This window comes from Gouania willdenowi, chromosome 5, assembly GCF_900634775.1.
Source record: "Gouania willdenowi chromosome 5, fGouWil2.1, whole genome shotgun sequence".
Classification (NCBI taxonomy): domain Eukaryota; kingdom Metazoa; phylum Chordata; class Actinopteri; order Blenniiformes; family Gobiesocidae; genus Gouania; species Gouania willdenowi.
The window spans coordinates 17,517,215-17,536,307 of NC_041048.1; the positions used below are offsets into that span (position 1 = coordinate 17,517,215).

General features: G+C 37.2%; 1 protein-coding gene across 2 annotated transcripts in view; it reads right to left on the minus strand.

Annotated features, from left to right (window-relative positions):
• cacna2d2b (calcium channel, voltage-dependent, alpha 2/delta subunit 2b) overlaps positions 1-19,093 on the minus strand; it is a 57,557-nt gene that overhangs the window by 18,910 nt on the left and 19,554 nt on the right. Inside the window, exons 2-17 of one of the 2 annotated variants that reach the window (XM_028446292.1) lie at positions 18,076-18,157; positions 13,092-13,208; positions 12,674-12,733; positions 8,911-8,955; positions 8,641-8,776; positions 7,300-7,431; positions 7,142-7,199; positions 7,007-7,057; positions 6,467-6,566; positions 6,217-6,378; positions 5,093-5,203; positions 4,911-4,989; positions 3,248-3,297; positions 3,023-3,112; positions 2,849-2,914; positions 870-938 (exon numbers count right to left, since the gene is read on the minus strand). In XM_028446292.1, the coding sequence (XP_028302093.1) occupies positions 870-938; positions 2,849-2,914; positions 3,023-3,112; positions 3,248-3,297; positions 4,911-4,989; positions 5,093-5,203; positions 6,217-6,378; positions 6,467-6,566; positions 7,007-7,057; positions 7,142-7,199; positions 7,300-7,431; positions 8,641-8,776; positions 8,911-8,955; positions 12,674-12,733; positions 13,092-13,208; positions 18,076-18,157 (1,408 nt within the window). Of the gene's footprint in view, positions 1-869; positions 945-2,848; positions 2,915-3,022; positions 3,113-3,247; positions 3,298-4,910; positions 4,990-5,092; positions 5,204-6,216; positions 6,379-6,466; positions 6,567-7,006; positions 7,058-7,141; positions 7,200-7,299; positions 7,432-8,640; positions 8,777-8,910; positions 8,956-12,673; positions 12,734-13,091; positions 13,209-18,075; positions 18,158-19,093 lie in introns of both variants that reach the window. The other variant, XM_028446291.1, reaches the window with a different exon arrangement.

Genomic DNA, 19,093 nt, shown 5'->3' on the forward strand with positions numbered 1-19,093 from the left:
AAAAAGCAGTTTAGGACTGACCGGCATTGGTCTGCTACAAATGTAAACATGTGACTGCAGTTGAAGGCTGTCAAGGCCAGCAAGACTATGACTGCTCTCCTTAAACAATCACTAACCGAGGGTTTCAGAACTATTGTTTCATTCTCAGTCTGGTTTCAAATTCATGACTTTCCCCTGGCTTCAGTTAAAAATTTACATAGTTATATTTCCATCATCATGTGTTGAACATTTTCTCTTTGACTACTCAAGACCAAACTTTGGAGTTGGTTCGAGCTGTGCGATTTTCTTGGATCCCAGAAAAGTGATGGAATTGACGGGATTACTCTTCTGAAATAAAATAGAGATGAACTATACCCTCACCTACATGTTTTGGAAGAATAACACACATTTTCAGCGTATTTTTCCCCAGTAAATGGATGGTTATATAAAGTATGGTATAGCTAGTGTTTGGAAGACAAACAAACAGTCGAATATGTCAAATATCACACAAAATATTACCGATCAACAATCAATTTGCAAGATTTGGGGAGGCTTGAATCTACTGTGTTGTCCTGCATTTCTAAAGCAGAGAAAAATACAAATTTTTACAAGATGTAATTAAGTTAATCCACAATAAACATTCTTGGTGTGATTATAGAATATTTAGTAGGTCAAATCAGGGGGAAACAAATAAAACAGAAATAAAGCAGAATTGGGTTAACTCTGAAACAGAATTTGTGAACATTTTCAAAAATCTGAGGCCTAAGATTGTTGCATATAAGTGATTGTTTCTAAAAAGCAACACAACAAAGCTATCAAGTATTGGATTAATCTTAAACCCCTGAAGGCTTGGTATAAATACAAGGGCCACAGTGCGACTGTATACATACATTGTATCGTGGAGTCAGCCTCTTTATCTCATCAAGATGCACGTCAACTCCCATGACGCCCAAAATCAGCTGATTCTTAGAAAAAAGCAGAAGCAAAAACAAAAAAAAAGAAGCAAACACACAACAGATGTTAAATAAAAGCTGACCAGTGCAACAAAACAATGAGAATCTGTTGTATGAGTATATGCCAAAAACAAATGAGAATTAGAATATTTCCTTAAGAGACATGACATAAATACAGTTGTTACTTAAATACATGTTTAATGTAAGAGAGCCGTTTTATCAGCAAGCATTTTTTGAATAAAAAGGTGAACATTCTGGCATGATAAGATAATACATCATTAGCCTCACAGTGGGAACATTTGGTTGTTGCAGCTGTTAACATTTTCAAAAGTGAGGCATGAAGAAAAGCTATAAAGAACATTATCACAACATCAGGAACATCAAAAGCACTGTCATGGTGGCACAGATTCTTTAGAGAAGGAAATTATACAATAGCTAAGCTTAAAAACTAGGGATGAGCAAGTACAGAATTATCGATATCTGTTAACCATGTGAATTAGCTGTATTAGTACTCGGAGTAGGTGGGGCCTAACCCAGAAGTGGGCGGGATTTAACCCAGAAGTGGATGGTATTTTACCCGGAAGTGGGTGGGGTTGTCTTGAAATGGGCGGGGCTTTAACCGGTACATTATTTTAAGCATGCCATTGATATGGGTTGATCAGAAATTGTTATATTTATTGCTGATTAGAAAACTATTTACAGCATTGAATTTCAGATCAATGGTTTTGATCACAATAACAAAACAAACTATTTACAGTACAATGAATAAAACACATGCAGTTGCAATTATGAAGTAAAATGTAATGAACAGGAGTTTTCATACTCAACATAACTTTCTTTTTTTTTTTACTTTTTTTGTGATCAGTGAAATTTTTTTTTTTTTTTTTTTTGGTTCTTTCCTATTTTTGTATGTATGTGTTTAAAAAACAAAATTGAGACAACAGGCAGAAAGAGGGAAAGGAAGGGAGTGAGTGTGTGTGTGTGTGTGTGTGTGTGTGTGTGTGTGTGTGTGTAGCTTAATTAATTTGTAATATTTATACCACTACTAAGTGGTTAGAGCCATCTGACGATTAAAAAAAGAAAAGAAAAAAGTATCCGACAGTCAGAGATGCAAGGCGAGTCGCATTCCACCAAGCACCACGTCTGAACGAACCCACATTCACCAGAACACTACGGGTTAATAAGCAAGTACAAACCGATGTAATAACAAACATGAAGCTGAAGAAACCCTAAATGTTAACAGAAAAGACCAGCAAACCTGAGTGACTGAGGGAGTGACAGAGCTGTCAGTGAGTGAGACGAGCAGAGCGGAGCTGCTGCGGGACACAATCAGACAGCAACACATAAGTATGTGCTTAGGGGAGGAGCACTGTGACTGATGCAGAGTCAACTATTCAATAAGGATTTTCATTCAATCCGAGCACAGATATTGACTCGTATAATACTCGTACGCGACAAAAGTTCTTTATCCGTACCGGATACTCGTTTCAGCCGAATATCCGGCTCATCTCTATTAAAAACTGTGGAAAAACCTCAACAAAGAAGGTATATCGTAGATTATTAGTCCAATGGATACCTCAAATCCCACTTTAAATGACTTTTAACTAAAGATAAGTAACAACCCTTTGTGCATTGGTTGTCAGCAGTCCTTACAGGCTTTTTCACATGTAAAATCACCATATACACAATAAACTACAGTGCGTATTTACACTCTTGTGGAAGTCAATCCAAAAATGTCCTAGTCCCAGTGAACTGTAAACACTGAGTTTTAGTATGTACTGTATCTTTTGATGTTATGGTTTTGAAATAAAAACATGCTCCTTGCAGTGCTTTGCCGTTAATACATAACATAAGCTCAATTAAAAGGGCAATTCTAACCAACAGCATGCTAGACTCTCTGATCACCAACTTCATACCTGTGAGTTTCCATCCGTTGTGAGATTGAATACGGGCAAAGTCCCAGTGACAACCATACCAAGACCCTACAAAATGTACAGACAGATTAGAAAATTACTTCACCAAAACTGCTTTATCAAAGTGTTTTTGTTTATTTTTATTTATATTCAAACAATGTGGTGTTTTGTTCCCACCAAAGCATCCTGGTACACGTTGGTCCACTGGACCTGCTTGGCATCGCTGCCTGCCAGAACCATGGGGCGCCCCAGCACATCGAGGTATTCCTGGAAAACCACAAGGAGTATCATGACCAACTGATGCTTCAGTACAAGCGCTGACACAAGGACACAAGCAAGCATCACTGGGAGAACTGGTGAAAGAGTGGAATCAGCTGCATTAGAGATTCTAGAGGAACCCACCTGGGTGTTAATCCTTATAGCACAGATGGAGCGGATCTCGAAATAGTAACCTGGCAACCAGCAGAGAAAGAAGAGGAAGAGAAAGAGAAGATAATAAAAAGAAGGGATTTAGTGAGTCACTTCATCAGAAAAATCAAAGGTGAGGTTCATGACTAATGCAGGTTTGACTGCATGTAATTTGACTCAGAATCTACCCTCTGAAATCTCACAGATGAAGAGATTTATAAGGACAAGGCTGTCGTTTAAAGTAAAAAAAATGCCATTAGAGCCCAAATCCTTTTGGTAACAAAGCAGAAACAAATTACAAACCCAAAACATATCCTAATCCTTCTTTACCATCCAGTTGTCTTTATCAACTCCACTGTATCTTTAACTCCACACTCTTTATACAACACCTGGTACATGTTGGTCTTTGTCCTGTAAATCACTATTTTAAGTAGGGGTCTGAAAAAAAACGATTTCACGATATATCGCGATTTTATGGGTGCCGATTTTTTATTGAATTTTTTTTTGGTTTTTGGATATTTAATCAATATTTTTGTGTGCAATATTTCAGTGGTGGTTTCAATGCTTTCAATGTGTTGCAATGGTTATTTGATGCACTTGATTTTATGACGGCAGTGTGTAATGTCTGCAATATTTATGTATGCATAGAAACTTTATTTTCATATAATCTATTCAGATCAGTGTTTAAACTGACACAATAGGATCAATTATTTTTTCTTATTTTTGTGCATTATCAGTAAGCCGTCATTATGTTGTCATGGTTACTTTGAGACTTCTACACAGTTGTTTCAGTGAAAAGAAATTTGCTGCACTTTATTTTATGATGACAGTGTGTAACACTGCATTGTCTTTTTTTCAGTGAAAATGTGCAAAAACACAAATAATAAATAATAAATAGGATGTTTTGAAGGAAATAGTTTTGACTCAATTTATCCTCTGAATGATCAATATCTTCTGATGAATATATACAGCAACTTGATTTATCATCTCTACGTTTAATTTTGATATTAACTGGGTAGAATATCACGACATATCGCGATAATATCGTATTGTGACCCACGTATCGCGATACGTATCGTATTGAAACATCCTTGCCAATACTCACCCCTAATTTGGAGGTTATACATTTTAGGTAAATTGACTTTTTTGGAGAAAAAAAAAATAATGTCAAACTCAACCAGATACACCTTAACACTCTTGCTGGGAAAGATAAATCGATTCAGGTTATATCAATATTTTATTCTTAAAATACCATGTTTTTATCAATACAGTATTATTTTAGCTTATTTAGCTCTAGCTTTAACTCTTTGCATCGCCTCTAATCACACACTGGCCGTGTTCATTTTGTAGACCAAAAATGTTTGTCGACTACATTTTTTTAAGTGACAAAAACTAAACTAAAAAAAAAAAAAAACGTGAATGAAAACTATATCAAAATGTATTGATATTTTTGCTAAAAAATAAAAACTAAACTGTCACATGGGACGACATCAATCAGCACTATATCCATATCACCCAGCCCTAGCATGGCCATGATGACTAAAGTAAAAAACCTTGGTTACATCAGTGTTCTCTTTGTGGGTTCACAAACCCAGCCTTTTATAAATTGTGAGTTTCTAACCATTTTAGTCCTCCAGAACATAGTAATTCAGCTCACCTTTATTTGTGCAGGCGATCCACTGCAAGGGTGTGACATCGTAGTTGTGTTGGCCCACAGAGAACGTAAACACTCGAACCTTTCAGAGAACAGAAAATCAGACGTTGAGATTGAATGAGGTAACTCAGTCTTTATCACACCAATGGTGTCCAAAAATAATGAGATAATTAAAGAAAGCTGACCGTCTTGTTTGGCCAGTTGTACTGCATGAAAACATCCTGAGCTCTGTCCTCTCCTCCATCGGTGAACAGCATGATTATCTTATTACAATTAGCACGAGGGACATTTGTCTTCTAAAAGGGACAGAAAACAAAATTCACTGTATACAAACAGCAACAGAAGCCTTTAGGCTGACACATAGGGCCTGTACTACGAATCTAGATAATTATATCCTTGATTAATCTCCGCTATCTCCGCTTCACCTAACCAAACATTCTCCGTCAGAGAGAAGCTGTACTACCAAGGACGATATCAACTCGCTAATTTCAGCGAGGTGATTTCAGCGTCAGACCAATCACAGAGAAACTGTAGAGCAACTTACGTCACAATTGAGGAATAAATCTTTAAAAATATGAAAAATTAAAATCAATAATTCAGACCAAGAACAACATTGTTGCTGCAGTAAAAGCAGCAAGGAATGAATGCAGGAATTGATGAGTGTTAATGCTTAAATTAGTGAAATTATAAAAAGAGAATAAACAGACACTCTGTTCAGTTTCACTTTCACTTTTACCTTGTCTGTGGCACTGATGCTGCGTTCATACAGCTCAGTATACATCATACGCTGGACAATATTCGTATTTCATATTATCTTACATGACTGAGGCTCTCTGCATCACCACAGAATGAACGAAAAATGTAATGAATCAATGAATTTAATGGTCTGAAAGCGCTCGATGCACGCATCAACTGACTAGTGTAGGTCAGTCCAGTTTCCTATAGGATGTCATCAGTAAATGAAAGGCTTGATCGATGCCTAAATATTCTCTCTCTGCTGTCAGCGTCACATCAGAGCCACACAGTGAAGTGTTCACACAATGATCCTCCTTTGTTGTTTTCTAAGAGAACTGATTGGTCAGGAGGCGGGGCTTTAATACTCGCTCAGATCCTAGCCAGAACAAAACCTGGTCCCAACCAGGTGAGTCGTTCAGCCTAAGTTACCATGGTGATTTGGCCCCGTAAGAAGCTATCCAGCTTCGTAGGACAGCACACACTGATTAAATCCTGGAAGTTAGCGCAATAAGAGGGAATCTAGCTTCGTAGTACAGGCCCATATACTTGTCAAAGTAAGGCAAGGGGGGCTTACATTCAACAGCTGATTGAAAGCAAAATGAAACCCTGACTTGTAGTCGGTGGTGCCTTTGGCCTGCATCTGCTGCACGGCATCCTTAAAAATCTTCTTGTTGCGAACATTAGCCTGGACCAGATGTTTAAAACAAGGGACCACAGCCTCGGCCTTCTCATTGAACTGCAACACAGTTTGAGCAATAATTAAACGACTTGAGGGACGTGAAACAATATAGAACAAAGCGATTGTCGATGCTGCAGATACCAACCCTGGCCACATTAACATAGTCATCATCAGACAACGTGTCCAGCATCTCCATCACTGATGCTTTGATCAGTTTCAGAGTGAGTCCACTGACGCTCCCACTTCTGAAAAACACAAAGATAGTAATCTGTTAGTATTATTTCTTTTCCTTTTGAATGCTTAATGCTTTGACCAAACTTTAAATGCCTAAAACATGGTCAATGTTCTCAGAATAATGGTTATATGGCCTTATCTTGTGCTGATTAACACTACAAAAACATGTTTTGTTCTGAGAAGCATTCTCACTATTGAGATTGTTTCTCTTTATTATTATTATTATTATTATTATTATTATTATTATTATTGTCCATATATTTCTTTCATGGGTTCCTTTTCCTTCACATTAATTTTTGTGTTAATGTTTAGAATACAATTTGAGCATTTTCACTTGCATTTGCTCTTTCAATGCAGTTTGTCTAATTTGATTAGATTTATATTTTCAGGATTACAGTATAATATATCTTCATAATATTTAATCAATGGTAACACAAAAACGTGTTCTTACACATCAACCAGGATGACCATGTCTTTGGGAGACGATGCACCCTGGATGTACCTTTAAAGCAAAAATAACGAAAAGTTCTCATCTTATATTCACTGTCACCATTATTAAAAACACACATTAACTAGCACACTATACCAGGGCCTTCTCCTGACATCATACAGGTCAATCTTATCAGGGGTTTTCCAAGGTGTAGCTGCAAAAACAAGGGAGAAATATAAACTCAAACCGTCTGTGCTTCTTTTAGGGAAACAGTAAAAACCTTCATGCAGTGAGGCAAAAAACTGTTCCTCTACCTGGATAGTAGCGGGTGACTCCTGTTGCACTTCCAAATGCCTGCCACAGCAGGGACGGATCCTCGCGGCTGTTCTCCATAAAAACTCTCTCCAGTGCCTGTGTCCAGTTCAGTTCGTTCAGAATGATTGGTGCTAGAGGGTAAGAACATTTCTTATGAATACACTCCTTTAGGTGCTGTTAAAAAAAATGAGATGTGCCATGAAAGAATCAGGAAGCAGTCGGCCAGGGGGCGTTTTCAGTTATTTACAGATTCTAAGCTGTCACACACAGAAATCAAATAATATTTGAATAAGTTATGTACTGAATAGAGTTATGTACTCTCTAAAGTACAGAAGGGAGAAAACGTTTTTTAAAGATTCTCAAGTTTTTGTTACCTCAGAGCAGCAGACTGTAGGGGCAGAAACAAAGGCTGTTTTAATGCAATTTGTCCACAATTAATATTTACAGTAAATACTGTAGGTGAATTATTACTATTATTTGAAGCATGGAGTGCTTTCTTTATCAATTCAACTAGCATATTTAGCAAAAAAAAGAAAATCACTTTTTTCCAAAAAAATGAAGGTTTTTGTCCTTTATTCTTGGTTTCTGTCATGCCAACTTGTTCCTGGATTTTAAATGGCACGAGACAAATGTTTACAGGCTAAAGCAAGGGTTTAGGTCTCTCAGATCTATGGACACAGGTCAGATAGTGGAGCCCAGAGCTCACAGTAAACATGGTGATGCTGCTTTTAGTTGTTATGCTGCAAAGAAGTGGAACAAACTGCCAGCAGAGCTGAAGTCAGTATCACATGTGAACATTTTTAAATTAAAGTTAAAGGCACTTTTTTTCTCTACTGTGTATGATTGAGAGAGAGATTTTTGGTCATGTTGTTGATGTCATGATGATTTTAATTGATTTTACTGATGATTTTAAATGTTCTTATTGATTTTAAACAATTGAATGTTTTATCATGTAAAGCACATTGAGTTGCCTTGAGTATGAAATGCGCTATACAAATAAATTTGCCTTGCCTTAGGTTCAGGGGAGACATATGGGCCAGTTTGATCATGAGTGGGCCAGACCAGAAGATTCTGAGCATTTTAATTTTAACAATTTTGTGACCTAATATTTACACTCATGTGTGTAACTTACTATATATTAAGCACCTGTTTTACCTCAGGTGCCAAAATAATTAGTTTCACATGATTATGGGAGTTTAATTTGCAAAATAATGTGAAACAAAATTGTCCCTAAGGGCCAAATTGGATGCTATGGCATGCTGGATTTGTCCCGCTGTCCTTGGGTTTGATACCACTGGGTTAAAGAGGTTGACAATGGCCAAAGTTTGCACCAGACTTGCCTCCTTTATAAATATCCGTAGGAATCTGAACAGCAGTGTGGGAATAGTTGACATTGTTTTTGAAGTTTGGATCATAGACAAACTCCAGCTTAATGTGCGATGGGTTTTCCAACTCTCCTTCTCCGTCCATAGAGTACTGGAAAAAGACAGAATCATGAGACATGAAGCTTTTTATTTACACTACCAATAATAATAAAAAACACTACATGGTCTTTATGTAAATAACCTTCTCAGCAAAAGATTTTAGTGAGGTTTTTGTCTATAACTTACATAATCCAGCTCTGCCTTGGAGTCATAATAAGCCATGTCCAGCTCCTAGCAGAAAACAGATGGAGCTGTGAGGGGGCTGCAGTGATGACAGCTGGGGAACAATATAATGTTTTGCACTCCGATGGATGAACAAATCACTCTTTAGACATAGCGAGGGGGCATTTGGAGTTATACAAATATTATTTTTGTGTTCACTTCAAATTATACAAGTTTATATCTATATTCATCTTTCAATTGGACCTCAATCAGTTATTTTAGCACTTTGAATATAAAAGTTTCTTCATACATACATAAAAATATAGTATACATCCAAACACTTGACACCTTTTAGATGACTCACCATTTATGTTTATGTTGATTTCCTGCAAGGTTATGCAACCAAAAGAAGCATAATAAGTAGGACTTATTTCCTTTTTTTTTTTTTTGGAGAAAAACATATTTTTGTTTGATAGAAACTGCCTAAAAGTTGAGTTGCATAAGAGAGAGAGAGAGAGAGAAAAGATTGTATCTGTAAAAGCAGACGCAGTTGCCTAATGTCTCTGATTGTTCAGCTCCTGGTTCTGCTCCTTTTTGTCTCATGAATCAGAGGACAGACTGTGAGCTTCAAGTAGAGAAACGCCATCTGTGAGTCTCTCAAAAGACGTAGTATAGTGAAGTAAATGTGACAACGTGCAGTTGGAGTTGGTCTTTGTGATTTTTGGATGATGTCTCCATTCAACGTTACATCTCAACTAAACATGACAGCATCACTTTGCCACTGATGTTTCCCATCCCCAGTAAACTGAGCAGTGACTGGACATCTCTGGGATGAGTTGCTCTGATTTATGAGTCAGTTACAAGTGTTGCACATGTTTTGGAACCCGAGTCTGTCACAAAAAAGAAAAATCTGAAAATCTTATTTTGGCCTTATTTTTGTGGATAAATATCCACAAAAATTTGTTTGAATTTAATTTTAGACTGTTTCATAAAGCCAGAATTAACACCTAAAGTATGACTTGATAAGTCCATCATGAGGTGATTTATCATATAAGCTCATCAATCGAGTTATTTTCCAATTACAATTGAAATTACAATTCAGTTTTGACCCATGTCTTAAATCAGCTGTAAAATAAACAAAAAAATGTCATCTATCATCTACTTTGTTTTTCATCTCTTGGTTACCTTGTTAGACTTCTTTATTCATTAAAACAGTATTAATATTTTGGTGTAGGTCAACATACCCCTATATATATATACATACATATATATATATAATTTTAATGGTAAAATGATCCTGAAGAGAATCGACAGGTAGTGAGAAAAGTTGATATGAAACACATTATAATAATGGTTAACTACATACTGTATGTGTAAGCTATAGAACTGTAACATCATTCCCCAGTTTTGCGTTAAATTAAATTGTAATGAGCAGTTTTTGTAGAATTTCCATGTACTTCCAGAGAATTACAATTACAAAGCCATTTATCTAAACTTAATTACATTTCAATTGTGATTACAGCAGCAACATATTCTTTTCAATTACAATTTCAATCATAATTACGCCATAATTGTAATTAATGATCAATTACGCGATTACAATTATAATTGACCCCAACCCTGCTGTCAGCTGTGGCTGCTCCGATGCACAGCAAAAGCTCCCAATAGAAGCTTGATACACATTAGAAGTGGCTCCAAAACACACTATTTAAAACCAAAATAAGAGCAAAATCTAAGAACTCAGGTGGGAACTAACCTTAACATGACATCAGAATAAACTAAATGGTGTCACACATGGCCGAAAATGTAGTTTTAAGAAAAACCATCCCATATGCAAAAACAACAAAATAGAGAAAATAACAGAGAAGTAAACACCTCATGCGGAGTGTTTCCGAAAAAGCATCAACTGGGCTGTAAAAGTTTAGTCAGTTTACAGTGAACGAGCCGTTTGAGCAGAACTAATTGTGTTATCTTCAAAGATGTCAGATAGAAGATGAGGTGAAGACCATTCCACCCCAACATTACTTTTGACAGTAACTAGTACTGGAACGCAGTATTTTTTTAAAGAAATAACGCCGTTACCATTAAAATATGGTGCGTTTGTCCGTTACTTTGCTAGCTGCAGTGTATACTTCCTGTTTACGGTGGTGCTACAGATTTTTGCGGGACGCCGTGCCAAACATGGAAAAACAGAAGAAGAAGAAGCATTGTCAGCGTGTCTCTGTTTACATCACGTGCGCCAATCATGGCGAGTCAATGCGAGAGTAGCTTGTCATCTGTCTCCAAAAGATGCATCAGTGAAGCTAAGCTAACGTGGTGGACGTGATGGAAGCCTCTGCACCAAAACAACAGCGGCTGGATTTTAACGGACTGTGACTGTTATCCAGGGACAGGTCAGCAAAGCTATTGGTCGGTATGTTGTTGTAAACAAGAAGCCTGTCGCTACTGCTGAGTCACTGCTAACGCAGGTCGTTAGACTGATATGTTTAGCATTGTGTAGCTGAAAAAAATGCCGCGAATTTGTTTATCCACATTTATTTTTATAAGCATTTTTAACAGCAGAATGTGCACCTGGAATACATGCAGCTTACTTTACATTACTGTGCTAAGGCTGAAAAATTACTGTTTTAATTTTTGAGCAGTTGTTTTGTGCTTTATATGCACATCATTTATGGTTGTTTTATAGTAGTTTTTGTAAAGCAGAGTTGGTCAAAATTGATTCCGAATGTTAATTCAGATTGCTTTCATTTATTTTTTTATGTTGAACATTATTGCTAGTTTTTGTACTTAAGCTGTAAGGGAACATTCTAAGGCTAAACAAAAGCGTTTTATGATGCTGAAGCCACTTTCATTTTTAATAATATTCAGGATGTTTTGTGTTTTATTTATTTCACAATTCCTTGTAACATTTTCAGTTTCTGCTGTTCTCAGGTAAATAAACTGATATTGAAAGAATACTTAGTGTATCAGTCAGATTGGTGTTTGTAAAGACAAATACTGAGCAGAGTTTAGTGCTGTGAATGTAAATGATTAGAAACTGTAGGGTTGGATACAATAACATTTCATTTGGCAGAGGCTTTTATCCAAAACAATGTTAATACAGCGGCACAGTTGATCAACAGTGGATTATTATATTATTACAGCACTAATATGAAGCTGTATGGACACAAATGACCCAAAATAAATAATATATTCTTTAATTCTAAGTAACTCAAAAGTCACTTTTTCCAGTAACACATTACTTTTTGGTGTAAGTAATCAAAATAGTAACTGAGTTACTTTGTGAATGAAGTAACTGGTAACGGTAACTAGTTGCTTTTTTTCAGTAACTAGCACAACACTGTGTGCAGCCAATGAAACTTCATGTGTAAAAGTGGAACGCCAATATGGGTTCTACCGAAAAGAGCAGCACGGCTGAGTGGACACCATTATCTGTTTGAGCTGACAGAGCACCGAGGGATTTGCTCAGCCGACTGGTGTGAATGCTCTTTTTTCTCAGGTCGCACACTTTGAGATCACACCACTCAGAAATACTGTGTGAAGCACAGCAGGGATGTCTGCAAAATGGATTAAGTACCATTTGTATCACCAGCAGAGTAAATGTCCAAGTTAAAATGTGTATAAAGATATTTGCTGATGATAAAGTGGCATAAAAAAGTATGTTAAGGCTTGTCTTAGGAAAAAGGGGAGTAAAAAAAAAAATCACTGTTATTTCATTGACAAATGTCCATTGACCTTGTTTTAAAAGTTATAGTATGTTTGTTATTTATCTGTGAAGATATCTTACCTTGATGCTGTCCTGCCATGAATGCTCGCGCTGCAGCCGCTCGGCTTCGCTGGCTAACCTCTGCATGTACAGAAATGAGTCACATTAGAGTCACAAATAAGTCCTCATAGAGTTTACATAGAAGGAGCAGTAGAGTGGTGTTAGACATAGCCTTATAAAAACACAACGTCACATCCAGCCAAACATGGCTGCTCTCTATAGATAGAAAATAATTCCAAAAAAGTACATCAAATGTGTTTTTAAATAAATCTTCCCATATTTTCATTAACACAGTGTATGCGACTAGTACAGGTACTATAGCCTAAATTATCTCAATTTTAAATTAACTTTAAGATCTCCACCTACCTTCTGAATTACTTATTTTATATAAATAATTAAAAAGCACATGAATAATTACAAAGAACAAACATTTACTAACAACAAGTGCTTTGCGTTTCTTCGCCAAGAGTTTCTCGATGTCCAGTGCTACTTTCTCCACCATCCTGCGAGGCTGATTCTTCACCAGGCTGAACCGTCGCCTTTCTTCATTGTAAATCTGTAAAGTTTTAAACATAATTAGAGCAACATCTGCAGGGTCCCGGTGTAAAGTGCATTTCTGCTGACATGGTGGCTGCCTCTCGGCTTGGGGTCTTGGCAGCATCTGGGGGGCTGCTCGGCAGTGGGGGGTGGCCTGGGGCAGCGCTTGGTTCTACAGTAGTGGTTCTTGCACATACATTGGTCTACGATACACTGACACGCCTTGGGCTGTGGGATAAAACTCGTACTGGGCTTAACCTTAGACACGTTGACCCCAAATACCTGTTTTAGGTATTACCACTCACTCCTTCCCTCTGTCCACAGCCACCACCATTATACATAAGCCTCACACTTGTTACCAGAATGGTTTGAATGCACAACACAATATGCGCAACGACAACTTCACATCTCACTCTCACTTAATAATCAACTCTTCCTCACCTTTTCCATTTCTTACCTTGAGTCTCTCCTTCCTGTTCCCTCCCCACCCCCACCCCCAGGTGTAACACTGCCCTCTCTTTTCATATCCCCCCTTTAATAAAAATGTTTCTTACCCTTCCTTAGGGAGGGCTGGTGATGGTCACAATTATAAAATAAAATAAATTCATTTCTTTAATTGCAATAACAAAACATGCATTGCCGTCTTAAAAAGATTGCACTTCTTGTAGTGTTGACCTTTGACAGCATGTGCAGACAAGAGAAAAAAAAAGGTGAATACCGCAAACAAACTAGAATAACATGGTGTAAAGCGAAAAAATTTACAAAAAAATCGCAGTAAGAATGATGTAAAAACACTTCTTTGCATCTGTTTGCGGGACTCCACATCCCACAATGCAATGTGCAAAAATGTCAACAAATGTAGTGTTTACGGTGGAGATGAAAAGAAACTTTTAAGTGGCAATTTCGACCTTTTTCCTTTCTTTTTGGAGTTAATGATGCTACATTCATTAATTTAATTTAAAAACACTATTGGGGGTAGCAGTTTTAACAATTAAGTAAGCTTAGCTGTCTAACTTTCAGATTTGAAAGTGTTTTAATGTGTAAATATGAAGTTTAGGGATACAACTACAGATAAAAAATCTACCGTCAGAGGATGAAATGACTGGTTTTCTGGAGTACTGTTTTGAAAAATTGTTAGACAGCAGCATTTCTGCATGAAAACCAACCTATATCTGCTAGCTATTTTATCAGGCATGATCTGACGGCTTTCTTCTCAAAAACAAATGCCCTTCAAAATAAAAAACAAAATCGTCCATACAAATAGTCCAATTTAGTGACCGTAAACACAGAAAACTCAGCAGTGGAAATTTGAAAAAGAGATCCTTCTTGAATCTGTGCATTTTTGGGGATTTGCCAAAAGGGGAATCACATCAAGCCGACAAGATGCCAGGAGGCGGAGACGCAGCAATCTGGTCCAACAAATCCTACAAACGTGTTTAGATTACTCTAACATCTATAAATACACACACAGATTTACCCTTCCGGCCCATCCTTCAGTTGTATAGTGACCAGATGGGCCGTGCTGCACAGCTGATCCAGCTATTTAACTATATTTGAATGACTGGATCTTTTGCGCAGAAAATACTAATTAACCATAACATTATCAGTGATAGTCAACATTCATAATTCTGTAATCTGTTAGAGGGACGAATATATTGTACCAGGAAGTGGTTAAATGCTAGATCAGGTTCAAGAGCAGTGTCTTAGCCAAGCCAGCTGTCACTGTAAAGAGGAAAGTGTGCACGTTCACGGCTTTATTCAGAAGACTCACAGATTTACTGATCAGAGGCGTGACGACGCATGAGCCACAGACACTGATCCATGTGTGTCTGCAGAGCAGTTATTGAAGTTCTGCTGTCAGCATTTAAAGAAAAGTGCCAATTACATCAAATATAAACATGGGAGCTTTAATTCCTCTTTAAAGTGGAATAAAAGTTGTGGATGGATGGAGGCATAAATGTGTGGAAATTAACACGGACACATGGACTTTTTAATCACACACGGAGCTCAGCAAACGGAGCAGGCCTCACCAAACAGGTGATACTGTGTCCCCATACTGCTGCACAGGCTGTAATATCACCAAGTGTATCATTGTACCTTTTGTTAGAGCTATATATTTACCAGCAAGCAACTATTTATTCCTGATTATTGTTTTCTGCAGTTTTACTGGGCTTTATTTACCGGTGATTAGTTCCTATCTCTCTTCCGCTCCGTGGACCAAAGTGTGTTATTGTCGAGCTGCTGCTTCAAAACTACAATCAAAATAAAGGTGAAAACAGTTCTCATGTGTGGTGTTCTGCGTTACAACCGACAATAAAAGGTTTGTTGTGTGTTTTTCCCGATAGACGTGATACGTCATGTTCACCCCCTGTCCAATCAGAGCCTTCCCAACGCCCAGACCTAAAACGGAATAAACTAAAGCCGAATAAACCGGTTTTCCATGTAAACCTCAGTTTGCGAGTTACTATTTCCATGTAAACACGAAGCAGAACACTTTCATTCTGAACCATCATGTAACCGTGGCCACTCTTCGTAATAAAAACTTTTTTCACATTGTCATTATGGGATATTTTGCATTGAATTTTGATTAATTTAATACGATTTGGAATAAGGCTGTAACATTACAAAATGTGGGAAAAAGTGAAGCACTGTGAATACTTTCCGGATGCACTGTAAATAGAAATTGAGCAGTAAACATATTTGATGTGTGTTGGCTGGTGATCTTGTGTGAAAAGTGCAGAACAAGAATACAGGTTTGGCACCTTTTAATTCTGCACAAGAGCCATCATGATATTATGATTAATCAGTAAATCTTCAGCATCACTTGGTACTACAACAGATGGCGGTCACATAGTGACAAGTCAAACAATGCATTGTTTGACGAGCTTACAATATAATTGTTAGAAAAACCCAGATTGTGGACCATCAGATAAAATACTTTCTGCAGTCTTTTGTCCACTGTAGGTATTTCTCAATGTTGTCCCACTATGTAAAAGACAAGCGAGTGTTTTTAGATGTCAATCGTCATTCTAAATGACCTAATCTATTATCTAAAGTTTAAGCTTTAACATTTAATATTGCGGTTTAAAGAGATTTGGAAAAGACCCCTGACCCTAAATAAGAGAAAGTGGACATAGAAGAATAAGTGAGTGATTGAAACTAAAGTACGGAAAAGCTACATGAGTGCAATGTAAATTAGTTATCTATAGAAATTTTAATATACAAAAGCAATAGTATACAGTATATATTCCATCTGATGTCAGCAGCACTGGATGTTGAGAAAATGCACTTGTTTCCTCGACAACACACAATCACTTTGAGCTTTGCGAGCTGAGTGAAGGATTTTCTTTAGTAGTTTGGATGAACAGAAGGATTATGGAGGAATGAATGACCCAGTGAGTTTCATATGAAGGCATTACTGCGTGATGACCATCTGCTCAGCTGTGACACAAACACAAGACACGTGCAGCCCCACAGTGCTCCACATGTCTCCTCAGAGCAGGACACATGGCTAGTCCGGTTTTTTTTAGTTCAACCCACGCTGTCACCTGAAACAGCTGAGAAAGTGCTTTTCAGCAGGTAAGTTCATTCAATAAACATCCCATTGTTTTCTATTGGAGTGAAGCATTCAGCCTGATTTTAGATCCTTTAGCTAGTTTTTTAGGTCAAAATACCAACTTGTGCTGCTTTTGGTCGCTCTAAAAAAATCAGGAAAAATTACAGATGGCGATGTAACCCTTTTTTGTTTACTGAAAGAGGATAAAAACACTTATGACTAAAAAAAAATGTGTTATTGCAGGAGGCGACTGTTCCAACTCTGCGGCAGACAATGAAGCAGAGAAGAAGAGCTCTCCTAAGGGACATTTACTCTCCCTTAAACAGTGCGCGGCTGACACACTGGGGGCTGAAGTTAAAGAATAATGACACACACACAAACCCTGAGGATAGAAGTCCTTCTGGGTGGGTCACCAGCAAAGTCACCTGCAGGAGATATTGTAGAACCAGCTCAAACAGCTGAAAATTGGCTTTTTTTGATTTGTGAAACTGATCCAGATTTGGGATATTTAAGCAATATCACATGAGAGGGAGTGCTGTTGTGCTGAAACATCAGCACTGGTGTGACTCGGTCGCAGGCGCGAGGCCGAAGGCCAAGTGTGTTATTGCTTTTATACTACAAGCACATTTTATTAGTTAAAAGTAACAAGTGACAAGAGATTATGATTTGTGGAGAGCACAGTGTACGGCGGTGTAGTTAGCCCAAGATGTAACGATAATTAACAGTTCTTAGATCAGCTGCACAGTCCATTAATCCATCAATTAGTTTTTGAGTTAGACTGTTCACAAACAAATAAATAAATAAAGAAATCTCCTTGTTAGAGGTAAGAAGGCAAAAAGCAGGGATGGGATTACTGCCCATTTCAAGTGCATTCCCATTGCGTTCTTGCACCAAACGTGTCAGACGCTCAGCTCATGAGGGCTTTAAATTAGCTTTCATTATTACAGATGATATTTGGCTTCATAACTTTTCTAAAAGTAGCCTCTGTGGGCGTAATACCGAGCTCCTCTTGCTGCTTCTCAGAGATCGTTCATTTTGTGCACAGAGTGAAAGCACATTCTTCCTCCTGAAAGTAAAAAACCATCAATCGGTATAAATATATCCAAGCTATTAAGAAGACTTTAATGGCTGTACTGGGGAAACAAAACCACTCTGTTGGTCCAGTTTGCTGGAAATCACAATTAGAGAAATAAAGACAGCGTTGGATCGATTGTCTCTGGCGGTTTTATTCTTGATTAAACTTGATGAATTTGCACTTGTTTTGCACACCAACCTCTTATGCATGTGCAAAAGAGTAGGACAAAACACACACACGCACACACAAACTCACCCCTTTTAACTGCTGAGCACCAGTGATGTACTGAAAGACTCTGTCGAACTCCTGCTCGATGCGCCGGGCCCAGTGTGTTATCCTGTGGATGAACATTAAACAGTCATTGCTACATAATGCAATCAAAACAAAAACCATATAACCTATGTTTGCCTGTGTGAACGTGTTTGTGTTGCATTATAATCAGGGTTTGGGTCAATTTATAACCGTAATCGCAGAATTGATCATTAATTACAATTATGGCTTAATTATAATTGTAATTGTAATTTAAAAAATCTGTTGCTGTCATAATCATAGTGAAATTGTAATTATAATTTTACGCAAAAATGGGGGACCATGTTACAGTTCTACATACAGCTCTACACACATTTAGTTAACAATTATTAAAATATGTTTCATATCAAGCTTTCCCACATTTTACATTTAAATTTTTTTTAAAACCTCTATTTCCATTGATTAGGTAGACTAACAAGAAAACCAACTGATGGGGAAAAAATAAGATATATATTTGTTTTTAGTGTATTTTACAGCTGATTTAGAACCCGTTATAATAAGAGATGTGAACAGAACGCTAACACAAGAAGGTTTACTTTTATTAGGTTATTTATTTCAGGCTCAGTAATTGTGATTAATTGTAATTAAACTTTAGTAACTGAGAACACAATTGTAATTGAAAAAAATAATTGGAATTTAATTGCAATTGGAAAAAATGCTGTTCACTGTAATCGCAATTGAAGTGTTATTGAGCATGGGTAATTGAAAACATAATTGTACCTAAAAAATGTAATTGACCCCAACCCTGCATTATACAGTATATTGTTCGATCTTTGCACTGTTTTTGAGCCATGACATACTATACTCATTAAAGGGCCCATGTTACACTAAATCAACTTTTCTGTGCTTTAAACATCATAAAAGTGCTATATGGGCTTCATACACATGCCCAAAGTGTTTTTTCATTGATTCCCTCAATCGTTAGTTAGAGGGTGATTTGCTCCTTTCTTACTGCAGGGTGAGC